Below are 20,220 nucleotides of genomic sequence, written 5' to 3'. Positions count from 1 at the left end.
AATACTGAATTTGTAATGGAATCCAAAGGCCATAGGGATCCTGGTAAGAAATTAGAAAAAGATGTCTTAGATTCAAACTACCAAGGACTATCTAGTTCCAGAGGAAAAATAGACTCCCTTCCTATATCTTACACTGCAATACCTTCCAGGCCTATTAAAGAGTTAAATGTTTAAAGAAATCAAGCCATGAAAGTGATAACAAATGTGAATTCTTGCTTATCCCATGTCAGGATGGGATTCTGTTTTTAAACAAAGCAGTGGAAGAAATAACACAGGAAGGATTGAGTTACAAAACTGACCATCGAACAGGATCACACAACTGAAAGGCAAACAAAAAGATGAAGGTTATCTTAAACAAACAAAAAGTGCTCACACTGCATCTAAAATATAGAGGAAGAATCCAGCCCTGACAGTGGAAGCCACTGTCACAAGCACTGGGCATGACCAGGGCAGACTCGGGCTGAGAGTGAGTCTTGATGGTGGGAGACAGGGAAGGACTGTGTCTACTCTAGTTTGGGATTTACTTACTGCTTATGACATGACAGAGCGTGCCTCTTTCACACTTCTATGCAGGGACAAGCTGAATGAGACGTGGAAGGACAATGGCTCTGGTACATGGAATACCAGCCTTGCAACTGGCTTCCCAAGGGTGACTGGGGAGGATGCTCAGGTCTGTCCACATTCTGGCTCTGTGGGGCAGAGCAGAAACACCCTGACCTCCCAGTGCTCACTTGTAGTGGTGTTCATCATTGGTGTTTTGTATCCAGGCATGGAAGGGGCTAGGACCCTGTGACAGCCAGGGAGCAGTTCTCACTAACAACAGATGTTGAAGCAAGTGTCTCTTCTTCTGATGCTGACTTCACTTGAGCTGTCTCTTTGAGAACTAAGAACTGCAGGTGCTATGATTCCTGAGAATAAAAAAGAAAACCTAGAGAGATGGTTCCTTCATCCTTCCACTGTTAGTGTGTCAGTGAGTTCCAGAAATTGTGAACATTGTAGAAAGCTGAGAGTTGACAGACTGCTTACTCACCCAGCCTTCAGGGGAACATCAGCCAGTCTCCAAAGGGTAATTCTAGACTGGTGCCGTCTCTGGAGTGGACCGTTTGAGCCTGTCATACCTTTTGTGATATTTATTCCCTGTTATTCAACAACTAAGCCTGGAGTTGACTGGGGGTTGCTACTCTAGATGTAAAAAGAAAAAGCGTTCCAGGCTATTTTGAGATGAATAATAAAGTGTAGGTAATTGGGGATGAACTAAAAATCTTGTGCTTATTTCAAAGAAGATCAACGTGGTTATTTAATTAACTTCTTTACCACAGAATCTCTTAAGGAAAATCCTAAGCCCCTCATTCTTCAGTATTTACATTGAATAGATATTAAAGATGACATGCAAAAACAGAATGTACTTCCTACTTTTAAATTCCTATAAGTCAAGAAATGCAATTCTGATCGAAACAAACATGTGAAGGACCCCCAGGTACATAGGCAAGGTGGGTCACAAATGAACTGGACCCGACACAGGAAGGTGCCTGCTAGGGTGCATTTAAGAGGGTGCACACATGCTTTGCAGAGGCTCAGGCAGAAGATGGCCTACAAGCAATCATTTTCATCTTATTTTTCCTCTTAGACAAGTCACTGGGAACATAAATCCACTGAATGATGAAATTTCTTTGTAGCATCAGCCAGGATGTGGTTTCCAGATGTGGCGATGGCAGGAGGCTGACACCCTGGGTGTGGACACAAGGCCTGGGGTAATAGTTACAGGATAAGAACAGGGTCCTGGTCTTCACCTCCTGTCCATAATATGGTTTTGAGTAACTCTGCTGTCTTGGGCCTCAGTTTCCTCACTGGTAAAATAATACCTGCCAGTCCTCCCACTACTAAGAAAGGGCACTTAAAACTCATGCTTGGAATTTGCCTTTCATTCTCCCCCTAGGAATCGGAAACTGCTCAAATGGTAAGCAAGTGACAGCAACGAGTCAACACAGAAACACAATCTGCGCAAACTCTGAGTGACTCAATGTTTTTGAAGGAAGCATCGCAGCTAAAAGAGAAACAAATACGTTGGTGCTGAAAATACCATTCTGGGGGTTGAACCAAGGGGGCCAACTCTAATTGGGATGATGTCAAGATGTCGTGATCAACAGCAGTGTCATTAATATCCACAGTCCCACATCGTGTCACCTGAGGCAGGTCTCGCGGACGGTGTCCTGCTCACATCCCTTTCCCTCCTCTCTCTCACCATCCATGCTGCTCCAGTGACCCCACTAGGCCATCAAGAGCCACAGGTGGCTGTAACTGCCTATTAGCTACTTCACTCTCTTAAACAAAGAGATCCAGTCAGAGTTATGCTATTTTCCTTCATAATCGACAGGACACAGCTTTCTGCCTTTGAAGAAGGGAATGCTGACTTCCAGGGAAAATTGTTGGAAAACACAGGTGAAGTCCTATTAGAAAATTACTACTGCAAAGAAATACTTCATAGAACCTCTTTCCAGAGCTGGGCATGGTGATGCACACGTATAGTCCCAACACTCGGGAGGCTGAGGCGGGAGAATCTTGAGTTGGAGCCCAGCCTGGGCTACATATTGAGAGCCTGTCTCAAAAAAAACATCCCCCACCCCCAAACAACAACAAAAGGAAGCTCCTTCCACATGGAGGAGATGGCTCGTGGAAAGCAGAATTTTGCACCATGAGCCCTTCTGAGGGTCTCTGCTCAGGTGCAAGTCCTTATACATAATTAGTGTGGTCATCAACTACACACAGCCCCTTCACAGAGGCCACAGCTTTACCAAGGGAGAACTCTTTCTAACAGACGGCGATTAAGGTTCAGCCCTCTTGCTCAGCTCTATCGAATCTACATAAAAGGTGGACCAGAGAAGGCCTAACACGTCTCCAGATCCTGCAGATTCCCATGCAGAGATGTGCAGAGCTAACGCTTCTTGAACGCGTGTGTGCCAGGGAACAACCACACACACTATCCCCTCACACAACCATGCTATGAGGGAGGCACCTGTTCCCACTGCCTTAGGCTGGAGGGAACAGGGACAGGAGAGGCTCCCCAGATGACATAGCCAGGCCAGTTGGACCTGGACATGGCTCCAGTCCTGATATGCTCTCGGCTACAAATCAGGAAGTCTCTGTGCTGGTACACATGAGAGTCACGGGGAAGGAGGGACACTGGGAGGGAGGTTTTTGATTCTCATACTCAGACCAACTAACTTAGGCTCTCCAAGCGTGGCCCTGGGCACCAGCAGTTTGCCAGCTCCCCCAGGCAATTCCAGCCTGTAGCCAGGTTGAGATCTGGTGCACCACACAAACGAGGCATCTTTTATGGTGGGTGACAGTTCCATCTTGCTAGCTCATTAACTCGAGGGTGAGACCAGGCCTGTTCATGGCTGGGCTCCTGCTTGGGAACACAAGGCTCAGCTGAGCACTTTTCCAACCAAATGCCCCAAAACAAGGTGGGCACCTCGCACTGGGACTCCCTGTACGTGGAATGCATGACTGCAACCACCCCTCCTTGAGTCAGTTTCACGAACCTGAAGATCTCAAAGGTTCTTCAGTAGCATGACCCCATTGTGAGGTGGCAGCAGAGCAGGGAGGATGGGGCAGGAACTGCAGGGGTGGTGGGAAGCAGATACACCCATCAGCTCCTTCCTCTTTCTTCTGTGGTGCAGTTGACATTCCGTTGGAAATGATTTGTCACTCTTTAAAGAAAGGAGGGGGCTGTGCCTGACACTCCAAACTTAAAGGTAAAATAGAGCTGTCAGAAACTATTATCTCCCTTGTCGAGGTGTGTGGACGCCACTGGCAGCAACCCGCCTTCTGTGCACATGACAGTCACTGTGTTTCTGAGAAACACTCTGCAGCTTTGTGATTAGTTCCACAAACCTCCACCCCCTTTTAATTTTTCATTTTCAAAATGACTTTTCTATTTGAACAACGCGTCTCATTTTCCCTTGGGTGATTGTGCTCTCAGGGTTATGAGATCGGTGAGTGGGGGCATCGCTGTGGTTGGTACAGGGGTCTCTTTGCTCTCCATTTTATGCTTTAGAATTGTTAATTGGGTCTCAGGAAGGTGGAGAGTGGATTATGGGGCATTTGAGTAACTCAGGCTAACAGAATGCAGAGGGATTGGAACTAAAACAAACTCAAACGCTCCTTTGAATTGACTCTCCCACCTGCGGTGGGGAGCTCAGGTGGAGACCCTTTCCTGCAAGGCCCAGGGAGAGGTGCATGCGGAGACCAGGTTTCCTCACTATGTGGCCACTGCACCACACTGGAGGCTGTGACCACCATGCACGAAGCACTGCTCTGTGAAACTCTTTGCTTTTCTCTTCAGAAAATGGGCAAAAGTTGGATTTATGGGAAAATGATCTATTCCTTAGTGATGAACCATTATAGAAAGCTAGAACTGTAAGGATGTAAAACCATGTTTGCTTTACCAGCTCACTTTGAAAGGAACACAAGAAGATGAAGTTTTCCATTCTTCTCTGCCTATATGACTCATTTTCACAATAGAAAAATGTCAAGTTTATTGTCCTATTTCTATTTTAATGTATTACAAAAGGCCAAATATGTTTTATTTTTTGTTGAAATCTTGAAATGCAGACCATAGAAAAGAAAACAAATTCTACCTGTAACTCTGTAATTTGGACAGAGCCTCTATTTTCACTGTAGCACATTTCCTGCTAGTGTGAATCTGCCAGCTGGATCTACCTGACAGATCCAGGCACGAGGTATTCAACACCACTGAGACCGTCCTGCAGATGCATTCATGTCCTGTTTTTCTGCACAAGGCTGGAGCAGTAGCCAGTCCTCAAGGGCACTTCAGCTTGGTTTATAAACAAATGTGCAAGCTCACACAGCCATGACACTGGAGTCATGAGACACGGTGTTTTACATTAGGTAAGAGGTCAGCATCAATCAACCCTGACGGAATCCAGGGCCTAGCGACAGATAAACACAGGACAGCTTCCCACCTCTTTGTGTCATGGCACCTCCCCCCCCAGTGTAGGCAAGGGCACACAGAGCCTCTGGAGAGGCTCCCACCTCACTCTGCCTGCCCTCTTTCCTTCCAGTGTGGGAGGGCAGGAGCAGGCTTGAAGGGCAAGAAGGACGAGCCATGAGTCAGAGAGAAGGAACTGTTCAGGGACACTCCTTACACCCTGGAGGAGTTAACGTGGAATCAGGGATAGAAAGTGAGATAGGTGGTGTTCACCAGGAGCAGTGGGATGGACATCCCAGCTGCCTGCTGTGCCTTCCTTTGTCTTCAACTACAGGATGAGGAGCTACCTCATCGAGGTCTGAGAGCAGAAATCACCATTAACAGAGGCAATTTAACACATTTCATTCTCTCAAAGACGCCACAGACCCACGAGCAGTGCCTGCGTCTATCTTCTGGCCCTGCCTGTCATGGATCTACCTCTCGTGTCTGTGGATTTGGCTTTTGAGGACTTCATACGGATGGAATCACACATAGTATGGATTCCATAGTCTGCTTCTCCCACTCAGCATCCTGCCTTCAAGGTTCACCCATGCTGTGCCATCTATCAGTGCTTTCTACTCACTGTCAGGAGACGCCCACCGTGTGTCCGTGCACTATTCTCCCACTTACCAGTGGAGGACATTGGCTTTTCTACCTTGGGGCTGTTGAGAGCTAGCTGGCGCAGCTATCAGCATTGCTGGGCAGGTTCTGTGAAGACTGGCTTCCCTTCTCCTGGTTGTCCACTATGAGTGGAGTTGCTGGGTTATATGGCAACGTGTGTTCAGCCTTTCAAGAAACTGTAAGAGCAGTTCACTTTTGGAATACTCAGATGATCCTGAATTACAGAATGGCTAATACGAGTTTCTACTTCCATCTAACAGCTGTGAGGTAAAGAGATGATTTTATTAAAAGTTGGGGAAAAGAAGTCAAAACCTGCTTTGTTGCCTATACATCTTCACAGGAAGAATCATGTGATCACGTTCAATGGACAAGCAGCTGTAGAAATATCATTTGTATGATTCCATGTCAACTCTAAAAAGCATGGCTTCAATTGTGCTGTTATTGAAAACACTTGACTAAAAACTCAAGCGTCTCAGTGAATACAATGCCCCCCTAAGACTTTTGTGTACATAAGAATTATTTGAAACAACTGATAAAAAGTCCAATTCCAGGCTCTGCGCCCATAAGACTATGATCCACTAGGTCTGTGTCTACAACGACCTATCCCCAAATGCACTCAGGTAAATGTGCCAGCGCCAAGCTGGCCAAAGTCAACATTTGCATTTTCTGATCATCAGTTTTCTGATGACATCAACCTGCTCTCTCTTTTCTGGGAAGAAATCATCCAGCATTTACACCTGTGTCTCACTTACCTTCTGAGTCCTTCTGGAGCCACCATCCTTGGAAGAGCTCTTCTTCCCCCTTGTGTACCTAAGACCTTTACAGTCTGTATGTATTTGGTTCATGCATTTATTGTCCTATATTGTTGGATATATGTGACTCAGAATACATGTATACATATGTATATATGTATCCAAGTGCTGCCCTGGCATCTTTTGAGTCTCACAGGCCCCAAAAGGCCTAGCCACAAGCATCCCTGCTCCTGCCCACCCAAGGGGAGGCTCCCCGCCATGCAGGTCCCCATGTAAACTATACCTGCTGAACCAAACCCAGTCTGACATGACAGGCTTCCCTCCCCTGGTGTCCCTGCATCAAACAAGCTGATCACACCTGCAGTAGCCAGGGACCAGCTCCTCCCACAGTCCCTGCTCTCAAGTGCCCTCTGTGGACCCATTGAGCCCATAGGGCTGCCTCCCTGGGGTAAGGGTTTGTAACTGGTGAGCCCCTGTCATTTTAGCTGTCATGCCTGGGGTGTGTTCTGCCATCGTGTGCTGTTCAGGGTGGAGGTCTGTCCCTCACGGCAGGGACGGGGTTGGGAGGGTGTGGGGTGACTGGTAGAAAAGCTGCTCAGTAATACCTATGGATAGGCTGAATGGCTGTGCCTGGGATACAGGCTATAGGACACATCTTTATTTTGACCCTATATTTAGTGCTTACACCTTACTTGGAGGATGGGAGCCAAGAGGCTGGAAACCAATTGTTGGACTGAATTTCTAGTCACTGGGAAAACAACATAATTGTGAGTCACATTTTATGAAACTGAGCAGTGCAGTCTAGCTTGCAGTGTTGGGCCGATTGTCATGCCACACAGAGCCGGAACAAGCTGCTTCCTTGCTGCTCCTTTCCCCAAATGGCTCTAGAGGCAGAACATATGTGGAAGACTGGTATTTATGCAACATGGCTCTTCTACGAAAATTGTGGAAATTTTGCAGGGTTACTTTAAATACCCAAGGAAATGTTTGTACTGCCTATTATCAATCAGAGAAACGTGCCTGTGCCTGTGCGCTCCTTTGGAGGCATTAAGTGAACACGAGGGGAATGAATGTTTGCCACAGCAAAGCAAAACCTGTGGTGACACCTCAGTTACCTTTCAAAGTGGCTTTCTTAAGGACCTTCATTGCGTAGAGCTGGCCAGCATCAGATCCTGTGACCTTCCTCACAAGGAACACCTGATAAGCAGAAAAACAGCATCAGAAACTGACAAGATTTCAAACTCATTGTTCTGGCTGATTTGACAAGGGCTTTCACAGAGGTTTAGAAAAACCCCACTAACAAAACACTGGGGGAAATTTAAACTTTGTCCAGCACCCAGACTGCCTGGAAAACTGTCACCTAACTTGGTACAACCCTGCATGGTTATCAGTCACCAATTTGCCAGAAGAACCATCTGGTTTTGATGCCACCAATGTTCAAAAGACTTAAGGCAGATGATATTTTTAATACCCCTCTGTAAGTTCCCTGTGGATACCATGGGGAGTTCTGGTCTGATACACACAGTGGGCACTACCCGGTTTTCAAGATGAACTTTTTTCACTCAAATTTTAGCCATAGGAAGCTTAAGTGTACAGACAGTTTCTGACTGGCCCTTAAATGTGCTCATGTTGGATATTTAACATTTTCTGAAATAGGTTTTGATGTGTATTACAGAGGAAAACCAAAAAGAAAAGGTCAGCGAGATAGGCTGAATTTAACGATTTTTTAAATAAAATCAGTAAAGAAAAAATGATCCAGAGTATCCCTTATGAAAAAAATCTGCACAAATGAAGAAAACTCAGTTTCCCAAAAGGATTTCCACTAGATGCAAAGACCTGCTTGCCTGAGGTAGGCCAGGCTGGCAAACCAAGTTCTAGGGAGGAGAAGGCAGAACTTGCCCTTTGGTAAGCTGAGAGGCCAAGTGCGTCTCTCCTTTCCTAAAGGCCTCCCTCACCACAGTACAGCTCACCACACCACAACTTGCCACACCAGCCCGTTTACATGCATCTGGAGCTATTCTGGTTCCGTGCAAACTCTACTAGGAGGCCTGGGGTTTGCCATGAGTGCAGAGGCACCATGAGCCAAGCACATGGAGTGAGGGCTGGGTCTCTCCTGGCCCCAGAGAGATGGCTGTGTAAGTCCCTGCTCTCCTAGCTCCCCACCAGGCAAAAAGAGTTCAGGAGCTCAGGGAGGGCGGGGTCTCAGAGTGGTAGGTGTGTAATTTGCTCCTGGGAGACCCCAGGTGTCTCTCTGAGAGACCTAGTATGGGTTGTGCCAGAAGACAAGATCCCAGCACAGTTACAGGGATTTGCAGGACCTGAACATGAGTTCCACGTCTGCACCCCACGTGCTGGTAATAAAATTCAGCCATATCCTGACCTTAGCACTGCCCCTGCTGTCCCTCCTGGCCACTGCCACTTCTCTAATCACTGCCCTCCTGCACAGGAACAGCTGGTGTCCACAGAAAACACCGTATTCTATGCCCAGACTTTGAGTATATGGGAGGGGAGAGGAGCCAGGTCCTGGGCACAGAGATGCCACCTCTAGGAAGGCAACAGGTTCTGGGGATCACAGGCCAACAGAAATAGGGCTCCCTTTTCTTTAAGGGTTGGGAACACCATCACAGAGAATCATGTTGATATCTGGAGACATGCTGAGTGTCTATGTATGCATGTGTCCCCACAGCTGGAAAAGCCTGTGTGTGAATGTGGGGAACGGCCTGGCTCCCCCTCTCATGTACTGACAGCCATGCAGGTCACAAGGCACTGAGTCCTATGGAACCTGGACCCATGGCCCCACACACATTTCCTATAGATGGCGGAACTCTGCAGTCCCGGAGCACATTCTGCTGGGTCACCCCCTTGGCATGGGGGATGAACTTCTCAACAGGCAGGTAGGGATTGGCTGTCATGGTTAGAAGAAGGGATTTTGTGGAGAGAAAAACATTTGTGCTTAACTCCTGAGTCCCCTGCTCCATCACACAGGCAGTCATCTGTGACACAGTTTGAGTCTCCATTTGATGTAATTCCATTCATCCTTCAGTCCATCCATGATGCTTAATGTATCTTGGATGTCAGTGGAGAATCTGGGCAGGTGGGAGGTGTAGTCAGGAGTCCAGGTGGTGAGTAAGGCTGAGTGACTGGGTCCTGGGTCCTAGGTCCTAGGGAAGCCACAGAGGCTGAGGAGTAGCCATTGAGCTTCTGGCCAGTTCCAAAGGGCTGAGAAGTGTGATAGAACAAGAGAAAGCTTATCTGTGGCAGGGACAGTGCTGCTGGCCACGTGGCCACTGCTTCTCTGCTACCCAGCTGTTAAGGGGTGGTGACACTAGTGAGGAGCCGGTGTGGTCTTTCCAGGCTGAGCCCAGAGGAACTGGTGCAGATAATCCAGTTATACCTTACTGTCATGGTGACAGCACATGCATTTATGACCCGGGGCACCGAGTCACCACATGGAGGACGGTATGCTGGGTCACCGCTCCAGTTCTTGATGGACTCTGGTTGGGAGACAGATGAGTCCCTTCATCCTATCACAGCACAGCTGACACGTGAGTAGTAAGAAACTCTTCTGTCCAAACAGGAGAATGCTACAGGAAAAAGAAGCAAGGCACATGGACAAGTTGAGTTGAGTTTGGCTGGTCCAGCCTTTGGCACATCCAGACTCGATCTTGTTTTCTTCTTTACTCAGCTTCTATTACATAACAGGCTGCCGTGGTGTGACTGGGTCCCCACAGTTCATGTGCTGGGACCTTAATCCCCAGGGTAGCAGTGCTGGGAGCTGAGCCTGATGGGAGGGGCTCAGGGTGCTACTGAATGGACTGGCTGCTCCTCTTGGGAGGGCCTTTGTTCTAATGGTAAACTCCTCCACGTGCTCTCCTGCCCTCTTGCCATGACACCCTCCACGAAGGCCTTCACCAGATGCGGGAGACTCTGCCACACCCCTTGTTCTTTCCGGCCTCCAAGACTGTGAGTCAAGTAAGCTGCTTCTGTTTGTGCATTACTCAGTCTTCATTCTTTATAAATTCATTACAGCAACACGAGATGGGTTGAACAGAAGGTGTGACTGAGTTCAGAGAATCGTGGAGTCAAGTCCACTTATGCAGAAACTGAGGTGGGCACTGGACAGTCACCAGTTATGATTTAGTGTAAATGGTGCAGATGGTGCCAAGCTGTGTACAGACATTTGCACATTAAAGTTTTCTCCGGGTTGTATTTCAGACTCTCACAGGGAGATGATTGACGTCAATGGTGAATGCTTATTTATACTTACCTGTTTTTTTAATTTCCTTCCCTCCTTCCCTGCCTCCCTCCCTTCCTTCCTTCTTTTCTTCCTTCCTTCCTTCTTTTCTGAGACAGGAATTCTTACCCTATAGTCTAGCCTGGTCTGGAACTCACTATGTAGCCCAGGCTTGCCGTGAACTTGAAATCCACCTGCCTCAGCCCTCATGTGCTGGGATTACAGACACACACCACCATACCCAGCTACTTATCTGTTTTTAAATAGGAGTTCTACTTTAATTTTTTTGAAAGAAAAGGAAAATTCCATTCATTCACTATTTTAGGCTCCTATTCAGCACTACTGTTTGCCAAATTATCATCACAGGTGCTCCTGTGGCGAGCAGAGGGCCTGCCAGGGGGCCACAGCACTGTAAGGTAAGCAATGCTGCCGTCAGAATCAATCAGGCGCCACTGCCCTGTGCATGTCCCTCTCCTGTGGGGATGACATAATTTAGGAATGAGTTTTGATGTGGTGGAGCAAGTACTAAAACAGCTGACAATTTTAGCAAATGTAGTCACCGAGTCTCTAGCACTTAATCCAGTGGTGTGCGCCACCTCGTCTCAGTTTTAGAACAGCTTCTGCAGCAGCTCAGCACACCACAGTGCAAAAACATGTGTGAGACCCGCCACCCAGTGACAGATACAACATCGTTCAAAACTGCCCCAACTTGTCAGAGATCCCTGTGATCCCCAAGATCACTCTTAGCAGAATTGACAGCTCTCCCTCAGCGTGGCAAGGTGACCACTGGTCTGCAGTATCTTCAGTGACCTGTCCACTTCAGGGGACATGTTCTTCCCCAAAGGAACACGTTTAGAGACCCATTCGTATTGTGCTATCATTGAGCTGTAGGAAAGCAAGGATATTTTAAATATTGGTTTGCTTCCTTCTCAGATGTGGCAATCACAACCACTCCCCAGAACTTTTGAAGAGTAAAGAAAAACTTCCACACGTGTCTGGAACTTCTCCACATAGGTGCAGGCGAGGAGGCAGGGGGCACTGCTCCTGTGGATGAGGGGCTCTGCCTCCCTGGCCTCTCCGTTCCCTGGAACAGGTGGCCCGCACCTTCTTTCAACACTCCAACAACTTCATCACACCTCGTTGCTTTCCAGGCTTGATTTAGACATCGCTCTTGTCTTGGAGGGTAAGGTGGCTCGTCCATCCCCTCTCATCCCAAACACCTGCTAACCTATGTGGTAGAACCAGTCACTGGTGGTCAGAGTTTGCACACACCATTTCTTTTTGCAGCACATGTATGCTGCACACCTGGGCTCCAGGCTGAGGGCACTCCTGGTGCAGGTGCACTCTGGCATGGGAGGAACCCCTCTGCCACAGCCTCAATCCTCAGTGCTCAGTGTTGCAAAGAACCATTGAATTCTGGTGGCACAAGCAGACGGCACCGACTGAGAACCTTTGTGAAGGACCCCAACAGGGACTTTGTTGGATGACAGCCACTTAGATGCTCACGGGGACAGTATGCAGTGCAGCAGGCTCTCTGCTAAGGTCTAAAGGACAGAGATGGTGTTTCATTCATCTCTTTGACTCCAGTGTCTTCAGTCACTCATTGGAGAAAGAAGGAAAGGAGGGACACAGTGGTGGGCAACTGTGACCCTGTGCTGAGAACTCGGCTTCCTGGGAACGCTGAAGTCCAAACTCACCAGGTCTTTGCTGACTGGAGCCCAGGGACAAGTGGAAACCTGGTCCACAGGACCTCCTGGGATGGAAGAGATGACAAGGGAAGGGCCACTCCTGCATGAGGACATAGAGTTTTATGCTCTGTATTAACAGAGCAGGACTAAGATGATATGGGGGACAGCTTTCTTCATCACTGCTTTTGCTTTTATAAAAAACTCGTAATAAACAACCAGTGTAGACAATTTGTACTTGTTACTTCCTTAGTAGCTGATGTTGGCTCCAAACTTTTCCCCAGGGATTTTCTGAGTGAAGCTTCCAAGAGTGACCCCTTTTCTTCCCAGGGTCCTGGTCAGGTCGCTTCATTTCCCAGGGCAGTCCCAGCTTGGCCTGGCTGCCACAGCAGCTCTCAATGGGGAGGAGTTGAATTGGTGGTTAAGTAGCCCACAGAGGTCCTACACCCATGGCAGCTGCCTTGCCCCCTCCTTTTGTTTCTCCTCCTGACCACTGTCCTCTGAACTTCACTCCTCCTACAAGGGCATGGGTCAGTAAGGGATTAGAAGTTGTGAGAAGGCTGGGAAGAACTGTGTGATGTGTCACCAATGTTTCCGTATCAAGGGGTTTCTGCAAAACACATTTACTTCACTGCTTTCCAGGGAATGCTTTTTTAAAAGTAAAATTAAAATTTGAAATTTAAAACGTGGACAAGGGAATCAGGAAACTTTCCCCTCCTTTTGTTTTTAATTCCCTGGGTAGGATGTGTTCAAGGGTGGCCCCTGTTCCGTTAGATTGCTGACGGGACACCTGGAGCTTCAGTCTGCCTCCATGGAGCTCAGGAAGGGCTCCTGTCTCCCCACCATCAGACACTCTATGTAACAAGAGTCACTCAGTAGCTCAGCCAGTCATTCACAGCCCATACACACACTTCCAGGCAGATCTTCCTGCCCTGAGGTGACATGTGCTGACATAACGTGACTTAACGCCCAAGTGACAACACAGGGATGATGACTCTGGAAGGCAGAACAGGGAGGAAGCCCTAGTCGTTATTTTCAAATCCTGGTTCTTAAAGAATTATCCATCCTGGTTTTTTCTTACACTTCTGACTAATGCAAGACAGCACACTGCCACCTTAAACAAGCTCATATTCTATGTTTTTAGGAATGGCTGCTGACATAGTGAGACCGAAATCTGTAGTTCACTACTTCAGAAGCACCAGATGAGTCATATTAAGTAGCCACTTTTGTAGGACAAAAATGACCAAATACTGGTAATGTGTATCAGTATAAACACATGTTCCTCATCACACTATCATGCGAAAAGGAAAAAGACATTTTACCTTATAAACATGACAAAAGCTGAATTCTGTAAAACAAGCAAATCAATGTGACCTATAAGCGATTGTCTAGAACAGTTACACACTATTAACCCTACAGGTGAATCAAACTGGGTGGGGCTGGACTTCATCTTGCCACAGTCATGTGAACAGTGGAGAGAGGGAATGTCTGCACGCAACATGGAAGAGTTATTTTAAAGAGCCAGCACTGTTCACTTACTCTCGGGGAGTGGTTGGCTTCATGGTGTATTTCAGGACGTTATGTTCTAGGAATCAAGTTGTCAAAGCTATCTATTTCCACCGAGCAGTTAACACTAAGGATGTAGAGAAACTAGCACTGTACTGGCATAAGTTACATATATCAAAATTGAAAAGCATTTGTTGACATCCTGTTGTATATGGATGGAGCACTAAATGAAGAGCTGTTTCTGATTTTCTGAAAGGAATCAGTTCTTTTATACTGTAATTTGATAAAACAAGAAAGGAAGCAAGCAGCTCTAGTGCACAAATACTTCTTAGGCAACTGCCAGATGGATTCATGTCTTATTTAATCCATAGCACAATTACATAAAGCAAGTTACTTTAGCCTCATTTCATGGGTAGGGAAACTGAGGCTTCCAGAGGCAGACACCCATGTAAATGACATGAATTTGCAGGAGGCTGCAATTCCTGAGCGACACTCCTGATTCCTGAGCGACACTCATATAGGCCAAGATAATGTTTTTATTCTCTTATTTTTCCTTTCTTTTGAAAAATAGCTATTTAGGATGCACTTTGGAGGGTTCAGCAGCTTAAGTTCGATAACCCCTCCTTAGGTAATGAACCAAAAGCTCAGGAGGCTTAGAAGTTGGAGTGCATGTGGAATGGCTCCAAGGTGTGGGAGGCCTCGCTCTGCAAGCTCAAAAGGATAGGATTCCAGGTGGGCAAGGCACAGTTCATAGTTCCCTCCTTGAGCACAGGTTCCAGCTGACACAGGCCATGTGAAGTGAGGGTCATCTGTAATTTCATTCTTCCAGGTTCAGCCCATTTCCTGTGTTCAGGAGTGAGATCAACTCCATACCAATCAGAGAGTTTAACTCACCTTCCCGTAGGATCCTTGTCCTAACACCTTTAGCAGTTCAAACTGGGAAGGGTCTGCCTTCTCAAATCCTTCCTTCACATGATGACTGATGTCGATCTCCTTCACGATGGCTTCTTCCTACAAGACAGCAGTAACACAGGGTGAGAACACAGAGGGAGGAGCTTTGAGTGTCCCCCAACCTCTCTCCACTGAATGACAGGGACTTGCTGTGCTATGGACTTCCAGCACTGGAGTTTGAAAGCTATAACACCTCATAGCTTCATATAGTCATTTCGGTTATGTTGCCATTTACTGTGTGCTGGCATGTTTCTTTTCTCTGGGGATTTCTGTCATTTGGTCTTACAGATGCCCAAGGAACTCTAAGTGACATCCACTCAGCTTGGGTAAAAGCAGTGTGGGTGAAAGTTTTGGTCAGGATGAATACCTCAGCTAAACAAGATGGTCCCCAGAGGGTGTCCTGGCTGCAGTGTCTACACTGCAGTGTTCAGGATCACACAGACAGGTTCCCACACATGACATCACCTGTGCAATGCACATGTTCTCCTTCTCTGTCTAGTTCACGTGCTCCCTGATGTATTTGAAACAGATAATGTGAAGAACACTCTTGTGCCATCCTACATCTTATATTTCAGAGGCCAAACAAGATTTTCTGCCAGCCTAGAAGCAAGATTTCCCCTTAGGAAAAAGAGCCCTTCATCTTTATAAAACCTCAACAGAAATCACTACAAATTTCCATTGTGGGGCTTCCTGTTCCAAAGCCATATGACTTCACATGTACAGGTAAGGCAGGCTCTGTGCCCCAACACCAGCTCTTGAATGTGGGAAAATGGAAAAGCAGGTGTTTTCTTGACATTGTAGCCCGATTCCCTAGATTCATCTCTATGCTTTTCTGAGATGTCTTCCCAAAATACCCATCACCTGGTCAGTCCTCCCTTCCCACAGTGTGGCACAGGAGAGGGGTTGAACAATACCATCAAGGACTGGCTAGGAAGTCATCCCAAATACCCACTGAGAAGTGCATGTGCTGTGCGCTCTGCACACCAGCGCTGTTCACATGTCATTCCTTCTGTTCCTTCCAAAACTCTGGGGTGGAGACTTCCTCCCGAAACTCAGGTTACACAGCTGGAGATGTCAGAGTTGGATTTCCAACAAAAGGCTGACATTAAAGCCACAATCTTCCTCCTTTAATTTCAGTCTTAGAGCAAATACTTCCAAATGAAGCTATAGTAGCAATCATTTAATTGTAATATTTGAAAACTTGGGTTACTTATAAGTGGTATTATTTCACCTCTATTGTAACTTACCTGGAAACCTATAAAAGTAGAGGAAGGAAGTGAGCAGACTGTGCACTCCCTGGCTTTTCCATTCTGACAGCTAAAGAAAGAATTTTGATCTTACATCTTCAGTGATTATTTGCTGTTTTGTAAAACAATGTTGCCCTTATTTATAGAAGCAAAGAAGTACAACAAAAAGTTTTTCTCTGGTCAGTTTGTGAGGTTCTTATGAGCTCACTTATAAGACCGAGTTGTAACTGTGTTGCTTTGCTGTTACATCTTGAATGAATAAGTAAAGGTGCTGGAGGCCTGCCAGTGGGCACCATGTTGAGATCACAATTAGAGTGGTCACCTTTGGAGACAACCCAGCGTTACTGCTCAGGCTCCGTGGATGACAGTGGCATACCAGCCACTGGATACTCAGTTATATAGTCAAATCCTCCATCTTACAATGAGAAAAAAGCCAACCAGAGACCTCAGGGCTATGCAAGTGTCGTGGTGTCTACAGGGAAGACTGTTGTGACTGATCTATTTGGAAAACAAGCCAGGAGCCCAGGCTCAGCAACTCCCCTACACCCTCTGCTTATCCATGCTCTTTTCCCGCCATTGACCTACCAGTGGAGGAGGGATGGAGGACCATCTGTCATTTAAGTAAGACTAGAACGCCCCTCTTCTGTTATGAAACACTCTCAGTTGTGGGTCATGACCGTTCTCTCCTCCAGAACCGAGAGTGCAGTGCTGACCTGTGAGTCATCCAGAATCCCAACTTCTCTCCTAAAATAACCTCAGTCAGGCAGATGGGCTAGCAAAGTGCCTACATCACCAAATAGGCAATCATTCCCAATGCACATCACCCTGTGACTTCGTGCTGGTGATGTGAACACAAGCCGTCACACTGCTGATCAGAATGTAAAACTCAACATTGTCCAGAGGCCCAGGGTGGGAGAGAATGGAACTGGCCAAGGACGCCAGTGACAGAGGCTCCGATTCCCAGTGTCCACCATGGTCTCCTTCCCAGCAGATGTCACAACACTGAGTTTCTGAGAGATTTCCAGATCATTCCTTCCCTTCAGTAGCTCTTTCTGGAGGGCCAAAGGCCCCCCAGAAAATGGTAAATGAGCTCACCCCAACCAGTGGGTCATGTGCTTCACAGCCTTTGCAGGTCACACTACCCCATGAGCTGGCTCAGCAGGAGCCTGAGGCACCCAGGCAGTACCTCTTGGAGAACCTGGCATGGACTCCAGACCTTATGGCTCCCCTGCCTCCCACACTCCTGGCAGGGTGATCTCTCAAGCTGGCTTCACATCTTTCCATCAGACCAGCACCCAGACCCCCAGCTCCCCACAGCCTCCATTTCAGTGTCACCTTCTTGAGTTATGGCCTCAGCATTTCAAACCAAAGGCTTAGACACAAGTCTCTCAGAGCATTTAGTGCGGATTCTTGCTGTCCAAACATCTAAAGCAAATGCGCCCAAAACACATACATACTTCACGCTAGCTTCTCCCCGACAAGATGGCAATGGAGTCATCTTCTCATTTAAAATCAACAAGGTCTTTAACAGTAAGGGATTTTAGCTGCCAATAAGAAAAGGACCAGGAGCATCCGGTTTTGGATTTGAGTTTTGCATTCGTGGTGACAGGAGTGCATTAAACTTGTCTGAGAGCATAAACTTTGTTCACTTGCCCAAGAAGTCAAACGAGAGCAGGTCTGAAGCTCTGGAACCCAGTGCTGCCCCCAGGGCCTGCATGAGCAGACAGCTGCATGTGCAAGTGGGAGGGCATCCGCCCAGGCTTCCCACCACCTCCAGACAGCCCGATTTTCTGGATTATTTCCCAGGTATTTTCCCAAAGTTAGTGAGTATAAAAATATTATTCCTGTGTGATTTGGAAATAACATGTGCCTTTTCTCTTTGGTGAGGCAGGTCATTTTATCTAGAACTCTATGTGAATTTTAATACCATTCCCTCAGCAAAATAAAATCTGTTCCTAAATCGGCTTCATACATGGCACTAAATGTCTGGTTTCTAGCATAGTGCGTGTGAACAGTATTTTTTAAAAATAACTTAAGAGGCTTAGAGAAAGAAGCTAGTACCATGAGCAGGAGCAGATTCCAAAAATTGTGTGAAGTGAGACAGAAACCAGAGGGATGATTTTCATGATGTCCATATATGATAAAAAGTCCCTGCTCCTCTGTGTCTCCAGTTCTGATCAGCACAGAACTGCCTGGCAGGTGCTTCAGCAGGTGTTCTGGGAGGCTGCTAAGTTGAAAGACAGTTGGGAAAATGGCCATAGGGAGCTGAACTGCAGCTGCCTTGCCTCTGCTTTCCCTGGCCTGTCACCCAGTGATTTCCTCTGTTCTGAACCTTCTGTCTTCCCTATTCTTAAAAGTAAGTTTATGAAAAGTGAATGCAAATTGAAAGTTGTGAAACAGTATCGACAAGGACATAAGAAGTAGGCATTAGGAAAGTGTTAGCTTTATTTCCAAGGTCATTCTAGAGAGGTAATTCTAGATATCAGAGTCATAAGATGTAGGATGTTAAGTCCCAGAAAAATGCAGAAATAAAGGCAATCCCCTGCACTAACCCACGAGACCCTCCAGGTGAGTTCTGCTTGGTTTCTGATGTGTCGGCAGACATGGCACCACAGGTGGACCCAAGCCTAGTTTTGGTGAGAGCTCTGACGACAAACTGTGGGTCAGGTCAGCAAGAGGCCAATACCCCAGAGAGGTCAAGGGTGGCGCACCATGAGCCACTCCTGTGACACAAAAAAGTGACCTGCTCACTTGGGAACACCTTGTTCCAGAGGTCTTGCCACAGTCACAGTGCCTACCAGCATTGTGACCAGAGGAACTTGCTGGAAATACAGATTCTAGGCCTAGCTGAGGCCCTCATGGTCATGGCTTGGCTCTGCTCAGGCCATGGTTCACTTACAACCTGGTTTTCACTGTGCTGCAGAACTGCATTGCTGAATCCTGTGGTCTGACGCAGCCCTCTGCCACTGGGCACCTCCGGCTTCCTCCACTCCTGCAGACAGAGCCTCGCCTCCCATCTGCCCACTGCCTGTCCAGACCCCTGTTTCCCTCTTGGGCTTTTTCTTTATCCCTGTCTGCCAATGCCACCCTCCCTGGGCTCAGTCCCTGGTGTCTGTCTCTATGCAGAGTATGTTGCCAGTTCCTCTGCTCTGTGAGGCCACAAAACTCAACCCTAAGTTTGCCAGGTTTGTTCAGGGCAAAGTTAGCATCTGCCATCTTACTCTAGCATAGGTTTTGGCTTCAGCATAGCTTACTAACTTCTTGATTCACTAAAGCACTTAAAGTTTTTAAAGGCTGTTTTATCCAGCATGTCCACCTGTTTTTAGCAAGCGAGCTGGCTACATTTAGTTTCCTGCATTGCCAGAAATGTTAGTTGAGAGTGGAGAGAAGGCCCACTATGTGACTTCTTAGCTTCCTCCAGAAGGAAAGAGCCACTGGCTCAAGCACAGAGATGAGTGATGGGCGCAGTTCACGCTCCATCTACCGTCCAACACTTGATGGTCTGAGGGCTTGGTTCTGGGCCTTCCTTTCCTGGAAAGTGTACTGTGCCAGTGAGCACATGTACTCACTACAGACCCTGCAGGAGGCTGTGTGTGTCCATGTTACTAATACACCGTAGAAGCAAGTAGACATTTGAAGCACTGACTCTAAGAACCAGAGGAACCTCCCCAAAAAGTCACATGTGCCCAATGGGTTTCTCAGGAAACCATCTTTACAGAAAGTCTTGTTTCTGAAGGGCTAAATGTGAGCAGAGCCACTGATTCGGTAGCAATGACAACGGGAATCAGGCCAGCATGTGGCACTGGCTGAGTATCAGAAAAACCAGGATAACTTTACTGGAGAATAAATCTGCCAGAGAGTCACAGAAGGAAGGGAAGCCAGGAGGAAGAAGGACAGGAACCAGAAAGGAAAAGGGTGGGTGAAATGTGAAGACAGTAGATAGAAGCTCTGACGTTTCAGGAGTGTGACACAGCACAGGGCAGAGGGAAGAGACCTGCTCAGAGATATGGATCATTTTCAGTCCTGGTAATGCTCAGGGCTGGTTTGGATAACACGCTGAGCCATCTTTTCCCAGCCACTCTGGAATGTCATCTTTTCCTTTTCCTACTAAAGAGAGTGATTCTGCCCACAGCATGGTCACAGGAACAGTCACACACAATGACAGTAAGCAAGGTCTGGGTGGGGCCGAGGGCTTTCCTGCATCTTTAGGAAGAAGTCCCAATTTAGCCACTTG

The 20,220-nt window shown here is 47.2% G+C and overlaps 1 protein-coding gene across 6 annotated transcripts in view; it reads right to left on the bottom strand.

Annotated features, from left to right (window-relative positions):
- The window catches only part of Rps6ka2 (ribosomal protein S6 kinase A2), a 319,159-nt gene that overhangs the window by 68,258 nt on the left and 230,681 nt on the right, over positions 1 to 20,220 (bottom strand). For all 6 annotated transcript variants that reach the window (XM_074070532.1, XM_074070500.1, XM_074070515.1 and 3 more), the window contains 2 exons: positions 14,683 to 14,799; positions 7,479 to 7,560 (listed from right to left, as the gene is read on the bottom strand). In XM_074070532.1, coding sequence (XP_073926633.1) covers positions 7,479 to 7,560; positions 14,683 to 14,799 — 199 coding nt within the window. The remainder of the gene's footprint in view (positions 1 to 7,478; positions 7,561 to 14,682; positions 14,800 to 20,220) is intronic.

The sequence above is a fragment of the Castor canadensis genome, chromosome 1 (genome assembly GCF_047511655.1).
Source record: "Castor canadensis chromosome 1, mCasCan1.hap1v2, whole genome shotgun sequence".
Classification (NCBI taxonomy): domain Eukaryota; kingdom Metazoa; phylum Chordata; class Mammalia; order Rodentia; family Castoridae; genus Castor; species Castor canadensis.
The sequence above is the reverse complement of the archived record's forward strand: the minus strand, read 5'-3'. Positions and strand labels throughout refer to the sequence as shown.